A 15,837-nucleotide genomic window follows, 5' to 3' on the forward strand; every position below is an offset into this window, starting at 1 on the left:
GAGGAGGAGGATACACTAGAGACCAGTATAGTGGGGCTGAGTGGAGGAGGAGGAGGAGGAGGAGGAGGAGGAGGAGGAGGAGGAGGAGGAGGAGGATACACTAGAGACCAGTATAGTGGGGCTGAGTGGAGGAGGAGGATACACTAGAGACCAGTATAGTGGGGCTGACTGGAGGAGGAGGATACACTAGAGACCAGTATAGTGGGGCTGAGTTGAGGAGGAGGAGGATACACTAGAGACCAGTATAGTGGGGCTGAGTGGAGGAGGAGGATACACTAGAGACCAGTATAGTGGGGCTGAGTTGAGGAGGAGGAGGATACACTAGAGACCAGTATAGTGGGGCTGAGTGGAGGAGGAGGATACACTAGAGACCAGTATAGTGGGGCTGAGTGGAGGAGGAGGAGGATACACTAGAGACCAGTATAGAGGGGCTGACTGGAGGAGGAGGATACACTAGAGACCAGTATAGAGGGGCTGAGTGGAGGAGGAGGATACACTAGAGACCAGTATAGTGGGGCTGAGTGGAGGAGGAGGAGGATACACTAGAGACCAGTATAGTGGGGCTGAGTGGAGGAGGAGGATACACTAGAGACCAGTATAGTGGGGCTGAGTGGAGGAGGAGGAGGATACACTAGAGACCAGTATAGAGGGGCTGACTGGAGGAGGAGGATACACTAGAGACCAGTATAGTGGGGCTGAGTGGAGGAGGAGGAGGATACACTAGAGACCAGTATAGAGGGGCTGACTGGAGGAGGAGGATACACTAGAGACCAGTATAGTGGGGCTGACTGGAGGAGGAGGAGGATACACTAGAGACCAGTATAGTGGGGCTGACTGGAGGAGGAGGATACACTAGAGACCTGTATAGTGGGGCTGAGTGGAGGAGGAGGAGGATACACTAGAGACCAGTATAGTGGGGCTGAGTGGAGGAGGAGGATACACTACAGACCAGTATAGTGGGGCTGAGTGGAGGAGGAGGATACACTAGAGACCAGTATAGTGGGGCTGACTGGAGGAGGAGGATACACTAGAGACCAGTATAGTGGGGCTGAGTGGAGGAGGAGGATACACTAGAGACCAGTATAGTGGGGCTGACTGCAGGAGGAGGATACACTAGAGACCAGTATATTGGGGCTGAGTGGAGGAGGAGGATACACTAGAGACCAGTATAGTGGGGCTGACTGGAGGAGGAGGATACACTAGAAACCAGTATAGTGGGGCTGAGTGGAGGAAGAGGAGGATACACTAGAGACCAGTATAGTGGGGCTGAGTGGAGGAGGAGGATACACTAGAGACCAGTATAGTGGGGCTGAGTGGAGGAGGAGGAGGAGGAGGAGGAGGAGGAGGATACACTAGAGACCAGTATAGTGGGGCTGAGTGGAGGAGGAGGAGGATACACTAGAGACCAGTATAGTGGGGCTGAGTGGAGGAGGAGGAGGATACACTAGAGACCAGTATAGTGGGGCTGAGTGGAGGAGGAGGATACACTAGAGACCAGTATATTGGGGCTGAGTGGAGGAGGAGGATACACTAGAGACCAGTATAGTGGGGCTGACTGGAGGAGGAGGATAAATTAGAGACCAGTATAGTGGGGCTGAGTTGAGGAGGAGGAGGATACACTAGAGACCAGTATAGTGGGGCTGAGTGGAGGAGGAGGATACACTAGAGACCAGTATAGTGGGGCTGAGTTGAGGAAGAGGAGGCTACACTAGAGACCAGTATAGTGGGGCTGAGTGGAGGAGGAGGATACACTAGAGACCAGTATAGTGGGGCTGAGTGGAGGAGGATACACTAGAGACCAGTATAGTGGGGCTGAGTGGAGGAGGAGGATACACTAGAGACCAGTATAGTGGGGCTGACTGGAGGAGGAGGATACACTAGAGACCAGTATAGTGGGGCTGAGTTGAGGAAGAGGAGGATACACTAGAGACCAGTATAGTGGGGCTGAGTGGAGGAGGAGGAGGATACACTAGAGACCAGTATAGTGGGGCTGACTGGAGGAGGAGGAGGATACACTAGAGACCAGTATAGTGGGGCTGAGTGGAGGAGGAGGATACACTAGAGACCAGTATAGTGGGGCTGACTGGAGGAGGAGGAGGAGGATACACTAGAGACCAGTATAGTGGGGCTGAGTGGAGGAGGAGGATACACTAGAGACCAGTATAGTGGGGCTGAGTGGAGGAGGAGGAGGATACACTAGAGACCAGTATAGTGGGGCTGACTGGAGGAGGAGGAGGAGGATACACTAGAGACCAGTATAGTGGGGCTGACTGGAGGAGGAGGAGGATACACTAGAGACCAGTATAGTGGGGCTGAGTGGAGGAGGAGGATACACTAGAGACCAGTATAGTGGGGCTGAGTGGAGGAGGAGGAGGATACACTAGAGACCAGTATAGTGGGGCTGACTGGAGGAGGAGGATACACTAGAGACCAGTATAGTGGGGCTGAGTGGAGGAGGAGGATACACTAGAGACCAGTATAGTGGGGGTGAGTGGAGGAGGAGGATACACTAGAGACCAGTATAGTGGGGCTGAGTGGAGGAGGAGGATACACTAGAGACCAGTATAGTGGGGCTGACTGGAGGAGGAGGATACACTAGAGACCAGTATAGTGGGGCTGAGTGGAGGAGGAGGATACACTAGAGACCAGTATAGTGGGGCTGACTGGAGGAGGAGGATACACTAGAGACCAGTATAGTGGGGCTGACTGGAGGAGGAGGAGGATACACTAGAGACCAGTATATTGGGGCTGAGTGGAGGAGGAGGATACACTAGAGACCAGTATAGTGGGGCTGACTGGAGGAGGAGGATACACTAGAAACCAGTATAGTGGGGCTGAGTGGAGGAAGAGGAGGATACACTAGAGACCAGTATAGTGGGGCTGAGTGGAGGAGGAGGATACACTAGAGACCAGTATAGTGGGGCTGAGTGGAGGAGGAGGATACACTAGAGACCAGTATAGTGGGGCTGAGTGGAGGATACACTAGGAGTATCATCAAGGAGGGGAACACTGTAAAGACAGATGTGTGTGTAACCTTAAGGAATAGGTGGTATGGCATGACATAGGGAGGGGGGGGGGGGGGGGGGGGAAATCAAGAGGACACAAATCAATCAACAAAATAAGGAATGGAATGGAAAACAAAAAATACACCAACTCACATGAAAATCCCAAATCACTGTCGGCTTTAGGCTCAGTGGACAGCTGATATAATGAACCTTGAGGGGGAGAGAAGGGGCGGGAAGTCAAAACAAATGGAACAAAACAAAAGAGCAACCAAGAAGAAAATCAAAATGGACACCCATCACTGAAAATGTAAACATAGACCTTAATATATTGTCTTTCCTTCTTTCAAAACCTAACTGAATGAGAAATGAATGGCACTGTGATACAAACCTTGCACTGCAGTGACAGCGGTAGCACAGTCAGTGATCTACTTTGTTCAGGCACGCAGACTTTCATTAAAGTGTAGTGTATAATTAATAGAGTACAGCTTGGCCATTTAGAACGCTCCTGTCACCCCTGCTGCACCGCCACCCTTAATGGGACAATACACTTTCAAATCAAAAAGTTTGTCCGATGTTTTCAGACCTCTACAGTAGTCTAACGTCAAGATGAAACCACGTCCCATGACATTGGTTGTGTAGATCCAGCTATATGCCTGCACCCCAAAATTAATGTAAAAGACAAGCAATAAATAAAACAAAAGAAATATAGATGGTGCTTTTCCAATGATCTGAGATTGAGCCTTATTAGCTACCGTGTCATGGGACCTGGGGTTTCATCTTGACATCACTCTGCTTCTGAGGTCTGAAAACGTCGGACAAACTTTTATTAACAAGTGAAATGTCCCTTTAAGATTAGAACATCAGCTCAGGAGAGATGTGGAGATGAGTGGCGTTATACACACAGACCTTATGGACACATGGTACATTGACTTGACTGTACAGGACGTTATGGAGAGATCACACGCACACGTCACAATACAATCACACTGTAGACAGACAATGATGTTGACACTGAACTTGAGGAATGACGAGTGTAATAACAGGTTGCCTATTTTAAAAACGCAACATGGAGGAGAAGATGAAAGACAACGTAAGGTGTCCATATTAGGACATCCTCAATCTCAGCAGGACTAATATGGACACCGTGACGTTGAAACAAAAAAAGGGGAAAGGAGTTTATAACAACTAGCGAAGGACTGAAGTCAGAGGGAAAAGACACAGGGCATAAACCAATGAGAAATAGAGGGACTGAAGTCAGAGGGAAAAGACACAAGGCATAAACCAATGAGAAATAGAGGGACTGAAGTCAGAGGGAAAAGACACAGGGCATAAACCAATGAGAAATAGAGGGACTGAAGTCAGAGGGAAAAGACACAGGGCATAAACCAATGAGAAATAGAGGGACTGAAGTCAGAGGGAAAAGACACAGGGCATAAACCAATGAGAAATAGAGGGACTGAAGTCAGAGGGAAAAGACACAGGGCATAAACCAATGAGAAATAGAGGGACTGAAGTCAGAGGGAAAAGACACAGGGCATAAACCAATGAGAAATAGAGGGACTAAAGTCAGAGGGAAAAGACACAGGGCATAAACCAATGAGAAATAGAGGGACTGAAGTCAGAGGGAAAAGACACAGGGCATAAACCAATGAGAAATAGAGGGACTGAAGTCAGAGGGAAAAGACACAGGGCATAAACCAATGAGAAATAGAGGGACTGAAGTCAGAGGGAAAAGACACAGGGCATAAACCAATGAGAAATAGAGGGACTGAAGTCAGAGGGAAAAGACACAGGGCATAAACCAATGAGAAATAGAGGGACTGAAGTCAGAGGGAAAAGACACAGGGCATAAACCAATGAGAAATAGAGGGACTGAAGTCAGAGGGAAAAGACACAGGGCATAAACCAATGAGAAATAGAGGCCTCTATATGCTACTGTACTTTACTCAATTGCAAAAGAGTGTCGTCAGTGCTGAGACAGTCTATAGAGTAGCTAGCTAAATCACTCCTGCAAACCACACCCACTCCTAATCCTCTGTCTCCACTTGTCATCTCACCAAACAGAAATCTGTGTGTACCGTACATATAGTATATCTATGAAAAACTGTTAATGTACCGTAGAAAGTATAGCTCTTCTTTGCTGTCAAAGCGTCTAGGCTAAGGAACCTTACTTTCTTGTATAGACAGGCTCCCAAAAGACAAACCTATTCTATTAAAGTCTTCTCTGACCAGTACAAAATAGCTTATTTTCACAGGGCACCACTCCCTAACAACATTTCTTCACTAAAATCTGCAGTTCTTGCCATCGGGACTCATCAATGTTGTCAACATGAGAAACATGATCCTTTCATGTACTGCCAATGGCTTCTTGTAACACTCACCCTAACCCACTGGTAAGACTAACGCTAACTCACTAAACGAACCCAAATTGTATTTAACGGAACCTTTTTCACTTTGCTGTGTTGTGGCCATATTTCGCTGTATTGAAACTCGGAAGAAAGGTTTAACTGTACTTTCTACTTTGTGTGGTACTACCACACCAAGCAATGCCATGATGCCGCGTTAAACAACTACAGTTGTCTTTAAAATGTGTTTTATTCAATCTGAATCATTTGAAATAAACTCCAACCCAGACCCATAGGAAACGTGAAATAGGCACAGAGTAAAAGGTATGTTTTCTATGCTAATACAGTGCTGGATGTCTAGTCCACTCAGTCGATAGAAAATGTCATCTGTCTGAGAGCAGAGCAACAAAAGCTACTTAAATCACGGAGAAATGGACGAGAGAGGAAAATACTAGAGGTGAGGCAGACGGAGGTCAAGTGGATTTCAACTACTCAGGTTTTATAATGGGAAAACTTTAGATGGGCAAGAGGAAGAAAGCAGGAAAGTGCCTGTAGGTACAGTAACTGGAGAAAAGTCAATTATACAGCGCTATCAGAAACATCATGCACTACACTACTACACTAGTGTTCACATTTTTCAAGCCCCAAAAAAATAAATCACATTTTTATGAACTCCCAGCGTTAAGTTATGTCTAATTTAAAGGAAATGGACACGATAAATAAATAAAAAGGTAATGATAAGAATAGTTATTAAGAGACAAGTATGTTTTAGTAAGAAACAGGGAGGGGCATACTAAGGGTAGCCTATACACAAACTATTCAACAGAATCCAACAGAAACACTGATTTATTATTTCCAATGCAAACATATTAAAGTACCAGTCAAGATGCAAAGTGAATGGACCCATTAGAGCGGGTTGATATGGTCTACATAAGTATTGCTTTCAGCATCATATTTGAAGCATTGCAGGCTTTTAAGCCTCATGGATTTCTCCTAAATATTGAAGGAAACTGTTATTAGTGCAGACACAGACAGGGCACCGGCCTCTAAAAGCACAAAAAAATCAATCTGGGGGAAACGAGGCTGAATCTATACGGTTATGGGTTTTATATTCAGAGTGTACTCCCCATCCATCTACCTGGGACTTAATGCAGCGGCTATGGATCTCACAAGCCCAATGAGGGCATTTAAAACTATGGGCAGCAGTGCTGTGCCTCCAAGAAATATGAACAGACCATCAATAACGGTGATCATGTAAATGCGTGGTGAGACTAACGATCATGATATAGGTATAGCACTAGGCTTTCCTAAAGCTTTTCTAACAACATGCATGGATTTATTTGATTTCCTTTAAATATGTTAAATCCATTAGAGGTTTTATGTCTAACAAATGTGGAATTTCATGCTGCTTTTCTCAATGTAACGCGGAGAGCCTAGAGCACTTCTAAGAGGAGTGGGGAAAGTCCTTAAGCCTAATTTATACCATACATATGCACTGTATGTACGCAACGCAAGAACGCAATTAGCTACACTAAATGGTGATCATGCGTACTTGTGTCAAGTTACAAATTGCGAGGTTGGACCCGTCTACTGCATATTTCTGCAACACAACTACGCAGGATAGACATTTTGTGTAGTTTAATAGTAGGTCTTGCTTTGCATATTGCCTAGGGTATAAATTAGGCTTCACACTGATCAGTCTGTGGGGGGATTCTATCACTCTGTTACACTGGTTTAGCCTTTGAGAAATGTTCGAGCACAGAGCTGTTATAGTTATTATACCCATGGTGTTGGAACCGAAGGATGCTAAACTTCAATACTTCATCCGTATGTGTGAGTTTCAGAGTTTTTTTGAATACTGAAGAGTGTGTAGCTGCTTCAACAGATAATGTGTAGGTGTCCTGTAAGACTATGAGAGTATGTCTTATGTATTTGTTGTTGTGAGTTGCATTTGTCCCGTGCTGCATTGTATTTTATTGTATACTTTCGCTGCTTCCTCTTGACCAGGACTCCCTTAAAGAAAGTATTAATCTCAATTGGACTGGTTAAATAACAGATAAATATATAGGTCCAGGAGGATTTAGCAGATAAAAATATACTTATAAATAATGTCCTGTGTAAAACCAAACCAGAGTCTTTGATGAGAATCTTAGAAACATACACTATATATATATATATATATATATATATATATATATATATATATATATACACATATACATACACACACATACACAAAAGTATGTGGACACCCCTTCAAATTAGTGGATTCGGCTATTTCAGTTACACCCATTGCTGACAGGTGTATAAAATCGAGCACACCGCCGTGCAATCTCCATAGACAAACATTGGCAGTATAATGGCCTTATTGAAGAGCTCAGTGACTGTCAACATGGTACCGTCATAGGATGCCACCTTTCCAACAAGTCAGTTCGTCACATTTCTGCCCTGCTAGAGCTGCCCCAGTCAACTTTAAGTGCTGTTATTGTGAGGGGAAACGTCTAGGAGCAACAACGGCTCAGCTGCGAAGTGGTAGGCCACACAAGCGCACAGAACGGGACCTCTGAAGCACGTAAAAATCTTCTGTCCTTGGTTACAACACTCACTACCGAGTTCCAAACTGCCTCTGGAAGCAACTTCAGTACAAGAAATGCTTGTCGGGAGATTCATGAAATGGGTTTCCATGACCGAGCTGCAACACACAAGCCTAATATCACCATGCACAATGCCAAGCGTCGGCTGGAGTGGTGTAAAGCTCGCTGCCATTGGACTCGGGAGCAGTGGAAACGCGTTCTTTGGAGTGATGAATCATGCTTCTCCATCTGGCAGTCCGACGGACTAATCTGGTTTTGGCGGATGCCAAGAGAACGCTACCTTCCCCAATGTATAGTGCCAACTGTAAAGTTTGGTGGAGGACAAATAATGGTGGGGGCTGTTTTTCATGATTCAAGCTAGGCCCCTTAGTTCCAGTGAAGGGAAATCTTAACGCTACAGCATACAATGACATTATAGACGATTATGTGCTTCCAAATATGAGGCAGCAGTTTGGGGAAGGCCCTTTCCTGTTTCAGCATGACAATGCCTCCGTGCACAAAGCGATGTCCATACAGAAATGGCTTGTCGAGATCAGTGTGAAAGATATTGACTGGCCTGCACAGAGCCCTGACCTCAACCCCATTGAACACCTTTGGGATGAATTGGAACGCCGACTGCGAGCCAGGCCTAATCGCCCAACATCAGTGCCCGACCTCACTAATGCTCGTGGCTGAATGGAAGCAAGTCCCCTCAGCAATGTTCCAACATCTAGTGAAAAGCTTTCCCAGAAGAGTAGAGGCTATTCTAGCAGCAATGGGGGGGACTAACTCCATATTAATGCCCATGATTTTGGAATGAGATGTCCGACGAGCGGGTGTCCACATACTTTTGGTCATGTAGTGTATTTCTCCAAAATAATATCTACAGCATAGCCTTGTTCAAAGGGAATGCATCACATGATGCAAAACACATAGCAGATTTTGCTCTGTACTAAAAGTGCTCGATATTGAAAACTTGACTGCTGATATGTGTTGGGGGGGGGGGGGGGGGGGGGGGGGGGGGTTGTATGAACGGGTTGGCTGACAACGTCACTAAAAAGATCCGTGCGCATCGATGTGGCCTGAAGGCGTGCGCTGTTATGCTTCTGAACAGTCAGATAGCTATCAACAATGACAAGAAGCTGCCTTGTGGGGAATCGTAGGTGGCTCGTTTCAGCTCGATGTATCTTGTTATTGATACCATGTCTTGTTTTGAGGTGTTTTGACTGATGTCATGTCTATTCTAATATGGCTTAAATTCACTAGCTAGCCAATCAACAACTGGAACAATGTATTTGAGAGACAACAAGTACTCATTGTGCAAATGTATTTATGCTTTCAATAAACATTTGGAGATGAAATATAGTTTCCATGTTGTCAACAGTCTAAGCCAACCCTATCTGTTTTGCCCCATAGATGCGCAAGCATCAGTTTTGTTGCTAAACAACCAACCCATCTATGCAACAGTGGACTAATGAAAAAAATACTAAAAAGATAGTTTGAGTGTAGTATTCCTTTAGCGAGAATTAATAGCATTATTATAAGCAGTCTGCGGTAACACATTTCTATCCAGTGTTTTCACTTTAGTTGTAACTTTGAGTCAAATGCCTGGTCGGTAATTACAGACAAACACACATTAAAACAAGGTGCTTTTCCCACATGTCAACACAAAATTGGCTTCTCTTGGAAAATAGACACTTTATGTTAAGACTGAGGCCAAATTGTCCATGAGGGTTGAAGATCTGTTATTTTTATTGGGGTGAAAAATCTCAATAATTCTGGAGGGTTGGTAATTACGTTAGCTCATGGTAATTATGCTAGCTCGTACGCAGCTACGCTAGCTCATACGTAGTTACGCTAGCTCATACGTAGTTACGCTAGCTCATACGTAGCTACGCTAGCTCATACGTAGTTACGCTAGCTCATACGTAGTTACGCTAGCTCATACGTAGTTACGCTAGCTCATACGTAGTTACGCTAGCTCCTGAGTCATCATTTGTCACTATCTTTTCTATACATTTCCTGAAAACATGGTCTATAACTCAGGTATTGACCTTAATTGTTTAAGGTTTGATATAAAGCTTCTACAGTGTAATATGGTGTTCATATTAGGACAGCCTCAATCTGAGGACTAGTATGGCCACCGTATAGGAACACTATGTTCAATATGGGGGGAATTCTGACCCAAGTTAAGGTAGCGTAAATCCCTTTTTATGCACTTTTCTATATGCGTATTTTGACCTTGAAATTAAAGTGGAACTGACAGCGTTTTAGCAACATGAAATATTATTAAAATCTGTTCACATACACCCCCAGGAAGAGTATATTTTTTTAAGCGAGCACTTAGATAGTCATTTTCATGTTTTCATACTTTCATAGAATGTTTGGGAATGACAGAGTAAGGCATTTCTGAAAATTCTATAGCAATATAGAGTGGGAATGAGGAGAATTAATAGACACTGCAGTAAAAAAAACCATTTGTCTTGTCCAGGACCGGACTCTACACAGACCGTGTGCCATAGCCAATCAGAGCTACAATAGGCCTATATGCAAATAAGCCTTTTGCCACACGGGCCTGCCATCATTCACTTTCAACTGGACTGTGTTTACAGGCAGTAGCAACAGCGTTACTTCCTTCTGCAGCTTGCCTGCCAATGCATGCTTATCCCAACCCACGTTTTGAGTGGGAACTTGCCTGCCCGACCATTTGATCGATGCCAAATACATTTGATTGACAACTAAGAGATATGCTAACTATGGATAACAGTTGTTAAGTTCAGCATAGCTACCTAGCTAGCAAAGTGATTCACATTTTTTGCTAGCTAACCAAATGACACCTTCACTCTAGCTGTAGCCACCGAAAATTGATATGGGGGGAAAAAAGTCATCCACTCACCTACTCGTCCAATGACATGACATCCTCCCAGCAGCTAGCTAGCTAACATTAGGCTCTGTGTTTTTAGCTTGCTAAATAGCTACATAAATAGATAAGTTAGCCTATTAGCCACGTTATTAGTCCGTTTTTGTATTGAGTCATTGAAACTGCATCCCGAATGGGTGGAGGCATAAACAATGTATCAGGCCAGCTGTGATTTTCATCCTAATAGCAATATTTGTTGGACTACCAAGACTTGTATTGGTGAATTTATTTTTAAACTATTTTTTCTTAACTGATATCTTGGTTAAGGGCTTGTAAGTAAGCATTTCATGGTACAATTTACCAGGCGGTGATGCAACCTGTCAGGATGCTCTCAATGGTGCAGCTGAAGAACTTTGAGGATCTGAGGACCCATGCCAAATCTTTTCAGTCTCCTGAGGGGGAATAGGCATTCTTCACAAATGTCTTGGTGTGTTTCGACCATGATAGTTTGTTGGTGATGTGGACACGAAGGAACTTGAAGCTCTCGACCTGCTCCCACTACAGCCCCGTCGATGAAAATGGGGGCGTGCTCGGCCCTCCTTTTTCTAAAGTCCACGATCATCTCCTTTGTCTTGATCATGTTTAGGGAGAGGTTGTTGTCCTGGCACCACACTGCCAGGTCTCTGACCTCCTCCCTATAGGCTGTCTCATTGTTGTCGGTGATCAGGCCTACCACTGTTGTGTTGTTGGCAAACGTAATGATGGTTTTGGAGTCGTGCTTGGCCACGCAGTCGTGGGTGAACAGGGAATACAGGATGGGTCTAAGCATGCACCCCTGAGGTGCGTGGCAGATGGGATGTTGCCTACCCTCACCAACTGGGGGCGGCCCGTCATATGGAAGCAAATGGAAAATCATATCAACATGACATGTATTGCGGCCCCTTTTCTACAGTTAAGTAGGCTATAAATAGCTGTGCCGTTACTCAGAATTCTAATTGCATGACCTCATAATTTGCTGGATAAAATTTGGAGACCCAAGTTATAGGCTTCTGTAGGGCCGAACCTGCCGAGTTGATGTATGAGCTTTAACATGTTTTAATTATATGCCAGCCTTTCTCAGTTTTATTTTACAATTTGTATCATGTTAAATATTATCCACTTTCGGGAGCCACCGTCAGTAATACCTACATACATTTATAACTGTCACTTTAGTGTTAGTTTATTTAAATTTGTAGCCTAGATTTTGCATCATTCCATTCTGTTTCCCTTTCTTTCCTCTGTCACGTCCGTGTAGTTGTTCCTGAGGGTCGCTAGCATTAGTGGATCATATTAGGCTAACATTGTGCAATAATTTGGGACATGTAGTCTATTTGAATCATTATGGAACTCAGCCCACATGTAGCAGTTTAAACCTGGGTGCACTGTCCATGATGACTGGACCGTTGTCATACAGTTCCATGATTAATGAGGATTAGGGTAGATTTCTAGCACTTTTTTCCACCTTCCAATATTTCATAGATTGAACTTGATATGGCAACATTCAGGATGAATCAGGATGAATCAAACCACTATTTTTGATTCATCAATATACTTAGTGCGTAAAGGCTCTCCATACTTTCCTAACCCTAAAATGTGCCTAAATAATCTACAAGATCAGAGTATTTTTTTTATCTACCAATTGGTGCTGAAACAGAGACGAATATGCATACAGTGGGGAAAAAAAGTATTTAGTCAGCCACCAATTGTGCAAGTTATCCCACTTAAAAAGATGAGAGAGGCCTGTCATTTTCATCATAGGTACACGTCAACTATGACAGACAAAATGAGGAAAAAAAATCCAGAAAATCACATTGTAGGATTTTTTATTAATTTATTTGCAAATTATGGTGGAAAATAAGTATTTGGTCAATAACAAAAGTTTCTCAATACTTTGTTATATACCCTTTGTTGGCAATGACACAGGTCAAACGTTTTCTGTAAGTCTTCACAAGGTTTTCACACACTGTTGCTGGTATTTTGGCCCATTCCTCCATGCAGATCTCCTCTAGAGCAGTGATGTTTTGGGGCTGTCGCTGGGCAACACGGACTTTCAACTCCCTCCAAAGATTTTCTATGGGGTCGAGATCTGGAGACTGGCTAGGCCACTCCAGGACCTTGAAATGCTTCTTACGAAGCCACTCCTTCGTTGCCCGGGCGGTGTGTTTGGGATCATTGTCATGCTGAAAGACCCAGCCACATTTCATCTTCAATGCCCTTGCTGATGGAAGGAATTTTTCACTCAAAATCTCACGATACATGGCCCCATTCATTCTTTCCTTTACACGGATCAGTCGTCCTGGTCCCTTTGCAGAAAAACAGCCCCAAAGCATGATGTTTCCACCCCCATGCTTCACAGTAGGTATGGTGTTCTTTGGATGCAACTCAGCATTCTTTGTCCTCCAAACACGACGAGTTGAGTTTTTACCAAAAAGTTCTATTTTGGTTTCATCTGACCATATGACATTCCCCCAATCCTCTTCTGGATCATCCAAATGCACTCTAGCAAACTTCAGATGGGCCTGGACATGTACTGGCTTAAGCAGGGGGACACGTCTGGCACTGCAGGATTTGAGTCCCTGGCGGCGTAGTGTGTTACTGATGGTAGGCTTTGTTACTTTGGTCCCAGCTCTCTGCAGGTCATTCACTAGGTCCCCCCGTGTGGTTCTGGGATTTTTGCTCACCGTTCTTGTGATCATTTTGACGCCACGGGGTGAGATCTTGCGTGGAGCCCCAGATCGAGGGAGATTATCAGTGGTCTTGTATGTCTTCCATTTCCTAATACTTGCTCCCACAGTTGATTTCTTCAAACCAAGCTGCTTACCTATTGCAGATTCAGTCTTCCCAGCCTGGTGCAGGTCTACAATTTTGTTTCTGGTGTCCTTTGACAGCTCTTTGGTCTTGGCCATAGTGGAGTTTGGAGTGTGACTGTTTGAGGTTGTGGACAGGTGTCTTTTATACTGATAACAAGTTCAAACAGGTGCCATTAATACAGGTAACGAGTGGAGGACAGAGGAGCCTCTTAAAGAAGAAGTTACAGGTCTGTGAGAGCCAGAAATCTTGCTTGTTTGTAGGCGACCAAATACTTATTTTCCACCATAATTTGCAAATAAATTCATAAAAAATTCTCTACAATGTGATTTTCTGGATTTTTTTCTTCTCAATTTGTCTGTCATAGTTGACGTGTACCTATGATGAAAATTACAGGCCTCTCTCATCTTTTTAAGTGGGAGAACTTGCACAATTGGTGGCTGACTAAATACTTTTTTTCCCCACTTTATATTTAGATTGATTTCTTTCATTGATCCCTATATTCTCAACCCGTTCTCTCTATGTATTCTAGTGAGCCTGCCGTTTCATTCCGGAACCCATTTGCCAGGATCCGGCATGAAAAATAATTTTCACTGTTTGCTTTTATTATAATTTTTACATTGCAATCAGAGTTATTTAAACTTTGACTCCTCTGTAATTCTCCTCCCCCCTAAAAAACGTAATGTGAAAACGTGCCTGATATTCTAAGAATTGATTCACGTTGGGCCGGCCCGGGTTTATGGTTTTGCAATATTGTGGCCTATATAGACCAATGAATCAGCCATTGCTGTGGTGAGAGAAAGAAGCGTGCCTGTATCTTAACAGAACTACTGTAAAATTTGATTAACTTTCTATGATCTCTCTCCCTCTCTGCGCTGATAGACATGAGCCTTCAACTCATCTCTCCAGTGTTGCACTTCATCATTTATTTCCTTATAGAATCATAGCCGCGGGAAGTGTACTGGAGGTGCTGCACCACTGATAAATTGAAATACATTTCCCAAAGTTATAGAATTACTGCTGTCTGTTCAGAAATAAATGAAATAATTCAGAATACTACACCAGGAGTGAGCCTATATTTAGTCACAGAGGATCAATAGCTTATTTCTTTTTAAATAGCCTAGTTGTGGATTGTGTGTAGCCCAATAGCAAGGCATGCTTACAGTCGGGAACGCATGGCAAATCTGTCAGTGAACAGCATGCAGCCAAAACAGGCCTTTCGCAATATTTCAAATACAATCGCGGGAAAACACAGGTTGGAAAGCAAATGGATCCTGCTGAAAAGAGAAGACTAATATGTCTGTAGTCTACCAAGTTATCAACTTCCAAATACAGTGGGGAAAGAAAGTATTTAGTCAGCCACCAATTGTGCAAGTTCTCCCACTTAAAAAGATGAGAGAGGCCTGTAATTTTCATCATAGGTACACGTCAACTATGACAGACAAAATGAGAAAAAAAAATCCAGAAAATCACATTGTAGGATTTTTAATGAATTTATTTGCAAATTATGGTGGAAAATAAGTATTTGGTCAATGACAAAAGTTTGTCAATACTTTGTTATATACCCTTTGTTTGCAATGACACAGGTCAAACGTTTTCTGTAAGTCTTCACAAGGTTTTCACACACTGTTGCTGGTATTTTGTCCCATTCCTCCATGCAGATCTCCTCTAGAGCAGTGATGTTTTGGGGCTGTCGCTGGGCAACATGGACTTTCAACTCCCTCCAAATATTTTCTATGGAGTTGAGATCTGGAGACTGGCTAGGCCACTCCAGGACCTTGAAATGCTTCTTACGAAGCCACTCCTTCGTTGCCCGGGCGGTGTGTTTGGGATCATTGTCATACTGAAAGACCCAGCCACGTTTCATCTTCAATGCCCTTGCTGATGGAAGGAGGTTTTCACTAAAAATCTCACGATACATGGCCCCATTCATTCTTTCCTTTACACGGATCAGTCGTCCTGGTCCCTTTGCAGAAAAACAGCCCCAAAGCATGATGTTTCCACCCCCATGCTTCACAGTAGGTATGGTGTTCTTTGGATGCAACTCAGCATTCTTTGTCCTCCAAACATGACGAGTTGAGTTTTTACCAAAAAGTTCTATTTTGGTTTCATCTGACCATATGACATTCTCCCAATCCTCTTCTGGATCATCCAAATGCACTCTAGCAAACTTCAGACGGGCCTGGACATGTACTGGCTTAAGCAGG

General features: G+C 43.8%; 1 protein-coding gene across 1 annotated transcript in view; it reads right to left on the bottom strand.

Moving 5' to 3' along the window:
• unc5ca (unc-5 netrin receptor Ca) overlaps positions 1–15,837 on the bottom strand; it is a 157,967-nt gene that overhangs the window by 61,658 nt on the left and 80,472 nt on the right. Inside the window, exon 6 of the mRNA XM_084177519.1 lies at positions 3,159–3,215. Coding sequence (XP_084033645.1) covers positions 3,159–3,215 — 57 coding nt within the window. The remainder of the gene's footprint in view (positions 1–3,158; positions 3,216–15,837) is intronic.

The sequence above is a fragment of the Coregonus lavaretus genome (genome assembly GCF_964263955.1).
Source record: "Coregonus lavaretus genome assembly, chromosome: 14".
Taxonomy (NCBI): Eukaryota; Metazoa; Chordata; class Actinopteri; order Salmoniformes; family Salmonidae; genus Coregonus; species Coregonus lavaretus.